Below are 9,805 nucleotides of genomic sequence, written 5' to 3' on the forward strand. Positions count from 1 at the left end.
TCAAACTGGGGCGACCTGTCAGGCGACCTGGTCGCCTGACAGGTCGCCTGGCATAGAGAAGCTGTGGACCTTTTCTAATAGGAGCGACACAAGTCGCTCCGACTTAGAAAAAGGGTCCGGAGCTTCTTTGGGGCGACCCGGAGCGACCTGCATTGACTTCAATGTTATGAAGTCCGTGCCAGCCGCTCCGAGGTCGCGGTGCGAGCAGCGCGACGCGACCTGTGAGGTCGCCCCGGGAAGTCGGATCGCCCCAGTGTGAACGGGGCCTAAATGATTTTTATTTACAGTTTTGCGTACAGTTTTCACCATTTCACAAAAAAGGTGCAATTTAAAAACGCACAAATATTTGTTATTTATTAATTCAAAACAGTTTTTACTTTTATATTTAGTAGGAATTTTGTACATTTTGCCATGTATAAATCCACTATTAATGATTTTATGATTAAAGTATTTTTAGCAAAAATGTTGATTTGGTAAACATTTGTGCAAATATTGTGGGGGCCTTAAAAGTCAGTAGCGCCTTCCTTTTATTCTACTGGTCCTATGCTTTCAGAAAATATATGGTTTAGGGGGTAAGGGGGAGAGGGTCTTTATCAAACTCCGAAAGCTGTAAGGCCCCGTTCACATAAGGGCGATCCGACTCGGGAGGAGTCGCCTCACAGGTCGCCTTAGTGTGAACGCGGACTTAGGGAACAATGTAAAAGCTTCAGATTTTTAGAGAAATGTGGTTATTTACATTTGTTCAATTTTCACCATTTTGCAAAAAGGTGTAAATTAAAAATGACAAATATTTGTTATTTATTAACTCAGTACAGGTTAAGCTTTTATATTTAGTAGGGGTTTAGCAGGAATTTTGTGAAATTTTCTCTGTTTATAACTACTAAAATGAATAAAATGAATTTAGAGAATATTTAGTGAATATATTGTTTTGATAATAATTTGTGCAAATATCGCAGGGTATTAAAATCAGTAGCACCTCTTTATTCTCCAGGTCATGTGCTTTAAGAAAATATATGGTTGGGGGGGGGGTCTTACAACTATGAAAGCTGTAAGGGAACAATGAAAACCTCTAGATTTTTTTTGTTAAATTTGGATATTTCCATTTTTGCGTTTTTTTGATTTTCACCATTTTGCAAAAAGGTGCAATCTAAAATGTACAAATAGTGGTTATTTAACCACTTTCAGACCGGAGGATTTTACCCCTTAATGACCAGGCCCTATTTTGCGATTCGGCACTGCGTTATTTTAACGGACAATTGCGCAGTTGTGCAACGCTGTACCCAAATAAAATTGATGTCCTTTTTTTCACACAAATAGAGCTTTCTTTTGGTGGTATTTGATCACCTGTGCGATTTTTATTTTTTGGGCTATAAACAAAAAAAGAGCGATAATTTTGAAAAAAAAAAAAACAATCTTTTTCACATTCTGCCATATAGCATTCCCGAAAAAAAAAAAAAAAAATCTAAATTATTTTAGTAAAAAAAAAAATAATAATATCACAATAAGTGTATTTTGATTGGTTTGCGCAAAAGTGATCACATTTACTAACTACGGGAAATATTTGTCATTTTTATTGTTTTTTTTTTATTTTACTAGTAATGGCGGCGATCTGCGATTTTTGCGGGACTGCGACATTGCGGAGGACAAATCGGACCCCTGACATTTTTGGGGGTACCAGTGACATTACTACAGTAATCAGTGCAAAAAATATGCACTGTTACTGTAATAATGACACTGGCAGGGAAGGGGTTAACCCTGTTGGTGATCAAGGGGTTAAATGCAGGCCTAGAGGAGTGATTCTAACTGTGGGGGGGTTGGGCTTGTGAAATGATCACAGAGACATGCGATCCTATATAGCAGGATCGCATTGTCTCTATGATCATTGCAGGAAGAAGGATTGACGGCTGTGTTTACATCAGCCGCCCGTCCTTTTCTCTCAGGGGGGAGAGATCGAGAGTGTCAGGTGGCAATCGGAGCCGTCTAACACACGCGCTAGCTTCCCCGCTGAGTTTGGAAGTAAATCCTCATCACTTCTGACTTACTTCAACACAGAAGAGATGGGGGAAGGGACGACCCTCCATCACCTCTGTGTTCACCAATGCCAGATGTTTACTGCGGACCGGAGCATCCCGAGAGAACAGGGGAGCCAGAAACCCCTGCAGCCGGAGGCAGCACTTCTCAGAAGTGCAAACCAGAAGATCACCGGCTGTATAGAATGACACTAAGATCATGGTTGTAGCCATGATCGGTAGACCCACTTGCTGACAGGACGTATGGATACCTACAGCAGTCAGTAAGTGGTTAAAGTGGTTCTAAAGGCAGAAAGTTAATGCATCCTATGCATTAAGATAAAGACCTTCTGTGTCCAGCTCCCCCTAATACTTACCTGAGCTCCATCTCAATCCAGCGATGTTGCATGAAAGACTTGGCTGTCTGGGACTCTCCCTGCTGAGTGGCTGGGATCCCATTGGCTGTATGGTGGGCACTATTGGTTCCAGCTGCTGTCAAGGTCAGTGAGCCAATGAGAAGAAAGAAGGGGCGGGGCAGAAGAGCCACTGCTCCATGTCTGAATGGACACACAGACAATCTGCTTGCTGTGGGGGCACTCAACAGGAGGGAGGGGCCAGGAGCTTCAGCCAGGGACCCGAGAAGAGGAGGATTTGGACTACTCAAATATATTTGTCTACTCCTCACCTCACTCCTTCAGTCTCCTCTCGCATTGCTAACTTACTTACTGACATATCAACATGGATGTCGCACCACTTCCTCAAACTAAATCTCTCTAAAACCGAGCTAGTAATATTCCCCCCTGCCCATGCCCCCCTCCATGACTTTTCCCTCAAAATTAGTTAGTGACTTAGTACTACTTCGCTAGCCTGAGAGCCTCCAGGGGGCGAGTGGGCGCCGCCAGAGGCACGCTCCCGCCCCCGCTCGTTCCCTAACATGTCCGCGCGTGTGACCGGCGGACCTGATGTCCGCCGGTCATTTGCGATCTCCCGGTGGAGAGGGAGAAAGGCAGGCGGCTAATGTAATCAAAGCCGCCTGTCATTCTCCCTGATGTAAGAACAGAGATCATACGATCCTGCTATGTAGGATCGTATGTCTCTGTGGTTACATCACTAGCCACACCCCTTTACAGTTAGAAGCACGCCCCTAGGGACACACCTAACCCCTCCTTCTCCAATAAAGTTAACCCCTTCCCTGACCGTGTCATTTTTACAGTAACAGTGCATATGTATAGCACGGATTACTGTAGTAATGTCACTGCTACCCCCAAAAATGTCAGTCAGGGGTCCGATCTGTCCGCCGCAATGTCGCAGTCCCGCAAAAAAAAAAAAAATGCAGATCGCCGCCATTACTCGTTAAAAAAAAACAATAAAAATGACAAAAATCTTTCCCTTAGTTAGTAAACGCAATAACTTTTGCGCAAACCAATCAAAATACGCTTATTGCGATTTTTTTACCAAACATATGTAGCAGAAAACAAATTGGCCTAAAATGTTAAAAGATTTTGATTTTTACATTTTTTGGGGGGGGGGGGGGATTTCATATAAAAAAATGTGAAAAAGATTTTTGCAAAATTGTCTTTTTTTGTTTATAGCGCATGATCAAAAAATCACACAGGTGATCAAATACCACCAAAAGAAAGCTCTGTTTGTAGGAAAAAAAGGAAGTCAATTTCATTTGGGTACAGCGTCGCACGACCGCGCAATTGTCTGTTAAAGTCACGCAGTGCTGAATCGCAAAAGTGGCTTAAGTGGTTAAAAAAAAAAAAAACAAGACTTGATCACTTTAAATCCAGGACTTTAGTTCTGCTTTAACTTTTTTAGACACCTGACAGGGACTCTTTAATCCCTAAACATCCTATGAATTATTTTCCATTAGGATATAACCAATTATTTTCACAGATCAACCAATGTCCGGTTCTTTAGGAAAAAATTATTTTTACAGCTCAGCTGATTTTTGCCTTAGATGATTTATGGCAATGGTTGGATGCCGGTTAAACTGGGAAATGTCATGGCCATAGGCACTGTAATACTTTACAGGATACATTGTTAGACCTACATCCCATCAGATACATTGCTGTCATTCATGAAGTCAAGGGTATGTAAATCATGACAATACGAGATTCCCAATAGGAGGCAATGAGCAGGATATTCAGATCAGAGGGTTGGCACTCCATGCTGGGAGTACAGAACGGAAGCAGCGCTTTGGTTCCGCTGAGGAAATACAAGTCCTGAACTCCCCGGCTGGCTGCCAGTCAGCATATGACTTGTAGTCCCGCCACCACGCTACAGCGCCACATGTGGTGAGAAGCTGCAATGGCGGAAGCATCCCGCAGCTGCAAGCATTCTGCATTCTACGATCCACTACACATCCTGCAATACCGCACACAGCCAGCGAGCGCCGCTAGAGCGCGCATCCTGTAATTACGTCTGTACACCGCCACGAGGCACCCTTTCCCAAGAAGAAGCTCCGCCACTCACCCCCTGCGGCCTCCTCCTCCTTCCCTATCATCATCGGACTATCATGGTCTACGCTCCCGCTCCTCGATGGTGACTCTGTGCCCGAGGTGGTGCTGGTCCCTAGAGTCAGCTCCGCATCTTCCTCGCTCAGCGCAGCGCGTTCCATGTCTCCTGACTCCTTCGTCTGCTCCATTTACGTCTGTCGGCGCTCTTCCTATAGAAACGTGAACGGTTCCAACGCGGCGGGCCCCCCGTGATAAGCGCCGTCTACAGCACCGCACGGGAGGGCGGGGCCTTCACTTGCCGCGAAGGGAAGGACGGTGTCACCTACCGCCGAGCGCCGCACAGGACTGGGGGGCGGGGACAACGACGTTGCGGGGGCGGAGCTAGAGCCCAGCGCCGCACAGGACTGGGGAAGGATTGGGGTGGATGACGTCACGTGAAGGGGGTTTGAGGAGGATTTCGGCGCCGCACGTGAATAGAGTGGGGTGGGGAGAGTTCCTCATTGTGGGGCGTGTGCCCTCCTTCCTTTCCTCAGGGCGCCGCACGGGACAGGGGGAGGAGACGTGTGACAGCTCGGGCGGGGACAGCGTGGCTGCGACATGTTCTGTGTGCTGAGTTCATGTACGCGGCACCTTGTCCAACCCAGGCTGTTCACGGGGCTACCCGCCTACTACAGCAATGCAGAGCCCCGTGCTGGGCCCTGCGGGCTCCCGCGTCATATTATACACTGCTATGCCATTATAGTACAACTACTAAGGCGTCCAATGAGCTGCGAGGAACTGCTCTGCCCGCCCACTGGGCGCGTTTACAGACGTCACTCACTCATAGAATGTAGCTGGATCATGGTGCCCCTGGCCTGTCACTATGGCAACGGGGCCCATGGGAGGGGAAGAGGCCCCCGATTTAACTGCTTATCAGCCAATGTGCACATTCAGGAACTTTGCCTCATGTCCTTTCACCATAACTGCAAGAAGAACTAAATAAATACATGCATAAAAACAATAAAGAATAATAAAGTGATTCTAAGTGACTTACAACTACAGCAGAAAAATATTTCAATAAAATGCAATTGATTTATCAAGGGCTTGTATATGGGCACATTTTTGGTAAATTGCAGATGCAGTTCTGTGCCCTTAGGGTTATGCAGGAGAAGTGTGCCCACAGCTGGGTATCTCAGAAATCCGCCAACAGCTTACACTGTATGGCAAAAGGCACATCTATATGTGTTTGAAAGGAATTTACAAAGTGAATGTTAGTAAATAAAGAGAAGCCGGTGTTCACTTTTAACCACTTTACCACCGGAGGATTTTGCTGTCTTACGTCCAGGCCACTTTTTGCGATTCGGCACTGTGCGAATTTAACTGACAATTGCGCGGTCGTGCAACGCCGTACCCAAACTAAATTTACGTCCTTTTTTCCCCACAAACAGAGCTTTCTTTTGGTGGTATTTGATCACCTGTGTGATTTTTACTTTTTGCGCTATAAACAAAAAAAGAGCGTAAATTTTGAAAAAATAATATTTTTCAAAATTTTTTATATGAAATCCCCCCCCCCCCCCCAAAATGTAAAAATCACATTTTTTTTAAATTTTTGGCCAATTTGTTTTCTGCTACCTATGTTCGGTAAAAAAAATCACAATAAGCGTATTTTGATTGGTTTGCGCAAAAGTTATTGTGTTTACTAACTAAGGGAAAGATTTCTGTCATTTTTGGTGTTTTTTTTTAATGAGTAATGGCGGCGATCTGCGATTTTTTTTTGTGGGACTGCGACATTGCGGCGGACAGATCGGACTCTTGACTTACATTTTTGACACTTTTGGGGGTACCAGTGACATTGCTACAGTAATCAGTGCTATACATATGCACTGTTACTGTAAAAATGACACTGGCAGGGAAGGGGTTAATTTTATTGGAGAGGGAGGTGTTAATGTATACCTGGTGCTTACTGACGTGTGTGGGGGGAGGTGACTGAGTGACACAAGGACAGATCGAGGGTTCAGCTATGCTGAACCCTGCAATCTGACCCTGCCTGTCACTTACGAGATCCGCCCGCTTGTGTTTACACAAGCGGGCGGATCTCCACACTCGATTCCCCGACGATCGGGGAAGAGCAGCGGCGATTGCCGCCGCTCCTCCCCTGGCCCGACTCCCGCTGTGACTAAATACAGCGGGAGAGAGCCTCTGGCGGCGCGCGCGCGCCGCCGAGAAAGGGGAATGTCTGGTGACGTAGTACTACGTCGCCAGACGTTATCGAGCCACTTTGCCGCAGTAGTGCTCTAGTGAGCAGTCGGCAAGTGGTTAATACCCAATTATGTGTGAGAGAAAATGAAGTGGGACTTTATGGCAAATATTACAAATGGGCGAACAGGTAGGATTGTTATGTCAGAAGAGATACACTATATTAGTCTTTCTTAACCTTTTGTCAGTCAAGACACCCTTTAACCACTTTAAGACCGGAAAGATTTGCCCCCTTAACCACTTGCCGACCGCTCACTGAGCTGGTACTGCGGCAAAGTGGCTCGTTATCGTCCAGCGACGTAGACCTACATCGCTGGACAACGCACCCTCTCGGCGGCGCGCTCCCGCTGTATTCAGACACAGCGGGAGTCGGGCCAGGGGAGGAGAGGCGGTGATCACCCCCGCTCTTCCCCGATCGTCGGGGATCGAGTGAGGAAATCCGCCCGCTTGTGTAAACAAAGTGGGCGGATCTCCTATGTGACAGACAGGGACAGATTACAGGATTCAGCATAGCTGAACCTGCAATCCGTGTCTGTGTCACACAATCCCCTCCCCCCACACATGTCAGTAAGCATGAGGCATACATTGAACCCCCTTGATCACCAATAAAGTTAACCCCTTCCCTGCCAGTGTCATTATTACAGTAACAGCGCATATGTATAGCACTGATTACTGTAGTAATGTCACTGGTACCCCCAAAAGTGTCAAAAAATGTCAGTTAGGGGTCCGTCGCATGACCGTGCAATTGTTCGGTAAAGTAACGCAGTGCCGAATTTCAAAATATAGCCTGGTCAGGAATGGGGTAAAATCTTCCAGTCTTAAAGCGGTTAAAAATACGTTCATTGAGGATTTTTTTGTCAAAGACATGTAGCTAAATACATTTTGGCCTAAATATATGACAAAAATTGAATATATTGGATATTTTTTAACTGTCAAAGTAGAAAATGTAAATTTTTTTGCAAAATTTTCGCTCTTTTTTTATTAATATCGCAAAAAATGAAAAGAGCAGATGTAATCAAATACCGCCAAAAGAAAGCTCTGTTTGTGGGAAAAAAAGGACGTAAATTTTGTTTGGGTACGGCGTTGCATGACTGCGCAATTGTCAGTTAAAGTCGCGCAGTGCCAAGTTGCAAAAAGTGGCCTGGACATAAAGCAGGAAAATCCTCCGGTGGTAAAGTGGTTAATGACCTGGCCCAATTTTGCGATTCGGCACTGCATTACTTTAATTGACAACTGCGCGGTCGTGCGACACTGTACCCAAACAAAATTGATGTCCTTTTTTCCACAGATAGAGCTTTCTTTTGGTGTTATTTGATCACCTGTGCGATTTTTATTTTTTGCGCTATAAACAAAAAAAGAGCGACAATTGTGATAAAAAAAACAATATTTTTCACATTCTGCTATATGACAAAAAAATGTAAAAATCTAAATTTTTGTAATATTTTAGGACAATTTGTTTTCTGCTACATATTTTTGGTAAAACAAATAGCTATAAGCGTATTTTGATTGGTCTGCGCAAAAGTTATCGCGTCTACTAACTACGGGGAAAGATTTATGTAATTTTTTATTTATTTTTATTTTTTTTACTAGTAATGGCGGCGATCTGCAATTTTTAGCGGGACTGCGACATTGTGACGGACAGATCTTACTCCTACTGACATTTTTTACACTTTTGGTGGGACCAATGACATTACTACAGTAATCAGTGCTAAAAATATGCACTGTTACAGTAATAATGCCATTGGCAGGGAACGGGTTAACCCTGGGGGGGATCAAAGGGGTTAATGTATGCCTGTATTCTTACTAACTGTGTGTGGGGGGGGTTCTGTGACAGACACAGACAAATCACAGTTTCAGTTTAGCTGAAACTGCTGATCTGTCCCTGCCTGTCTCACAGAAGATCCGCCTGCTTTGTTTACATAAGCAGGCGGGTCTTCTCTCCGCTTACCGGTCGATCCAGGAGGAAGGCGGCAATTGCCGCCTCTCCTCCTGTGGCCCGCCTCCCGCTGTGTCTGCTACATGACTGGACCCAGGGGAGCCGCCCTACCACAGTATTATTACTATGAGCGGTCGGCAAGTGGTTAACCACTTTACCCCCAAGCCTATTTTTGACACTTTTTGTTTACAAGTTAAAATCCTTTTTTTTTTTGCTAGAAAACTACTTAAAACCCCCAACATTATATATATTTGTTTAGCAAAGACTCTGGAGAATAAAATAGCGGTCATTGCAATATTTTATGTCACGTGGTATTTGCGCAGCAGTCATTCAAACACCATTTTTTTTTAAAAATTACGAAAAATCACATTTCACTGCATTTAAAAAAAAACTAAACAGTAAAGTTAGCCCATTTTTTTGTATATTGTGAAAGATGATGTCATGCCGAGTAAACAGATGCCCAACATGTTACGGTTTAAAATTGCGCACAACTGCGGAATAGCGACAAACTAGGGTCAATAAAAATCTCCATAGGCGACGCTTTAAAACATTTTAACGGTTACCAGTTTAGAGTTAGAGTGTAGCTCTTTTTTTTTAATTATTGCTCACGCTCTAGCGATCGGGGCGATACCTCACAGGTGTGGCGCGACTTCCACATACATTTTCTTTCGTGTGCGAGCTAACGGCGGCGGGGCGGCTTCCTTTTTTTTTTTTTTTTTTACTATTTTTTTTTTTTTTTTTTTATTTTAACACAGGTTTTTAAAAAAAAAAAAAATCGGATCCATTTTATTGCTGTCACAAGCAATGTAAACATCCCTTGTGACAGCAATATGCAGTGACAGGTACTCTTTATGGAGGGATCAAGGGTCTAAAAGACCCTAGACCCCTCCACTGCACTTCAATGTATTCAAAACGCCCAAAACGGCATTTTTGAATACAGTCACTTTTTTAATCTGCCGCCTTTAGCAGCAGAGTAACCCGGACGTGACGTCATGGATGCCGCCTCCGGGTTACGCCATCGGAGACCTGATCAAAGCCGCTTCCGGCTTTGATCGGGACTCCATCCAGCCGACGGACGTGCCGGCTGGGTGCTCAGGTCTCCCGGTGGGACGGAAGACCCGGGCAAAGCCGCGGGAGGGGGGGGGCGTCCACTCCCACTCGCC

The 9,805-nt window shown here is 44.9% G+C and overlaps 1 protein-coding gene across 1 annotated transcript in view; it reads right to left on the bottom strand.

Annotated features, from left to right (window-relative positions):
* ZFTA (zinc finger translocation associated) overlaps positions 1-4,850 on the bottom strand; it is a 123,613-nt gene extending 118,763 nt beyond the window's left edge. Inside the window, exon 1 of the mRNA XM_082269656.1 lies at positions 4,488-4,850. Within this exon, the coding sequence (XP_082125782.1) occupies positions 4,488-4,659 (172 nt within the window). The 5' untranslated portion in view covers positions 4,660-4,850. The remainder of the gene's footprint in view (positions 1-4,487) is intronic.
* Positions 4,851-9,805: the final 4,955 nt, after the last annotated feature.

This window comes from Pelophylax lessonae (assembly GCF_965119305.1).
Source record: "Pelophylax lessonae genome assembly, chromosome: 10".
NCBI classification, from domain to species: Eukaryota; Metazoa; Chordata; class Amphibia; order Anura; family Ranidae; genus Pelophylax; species Pelophylax lessonae.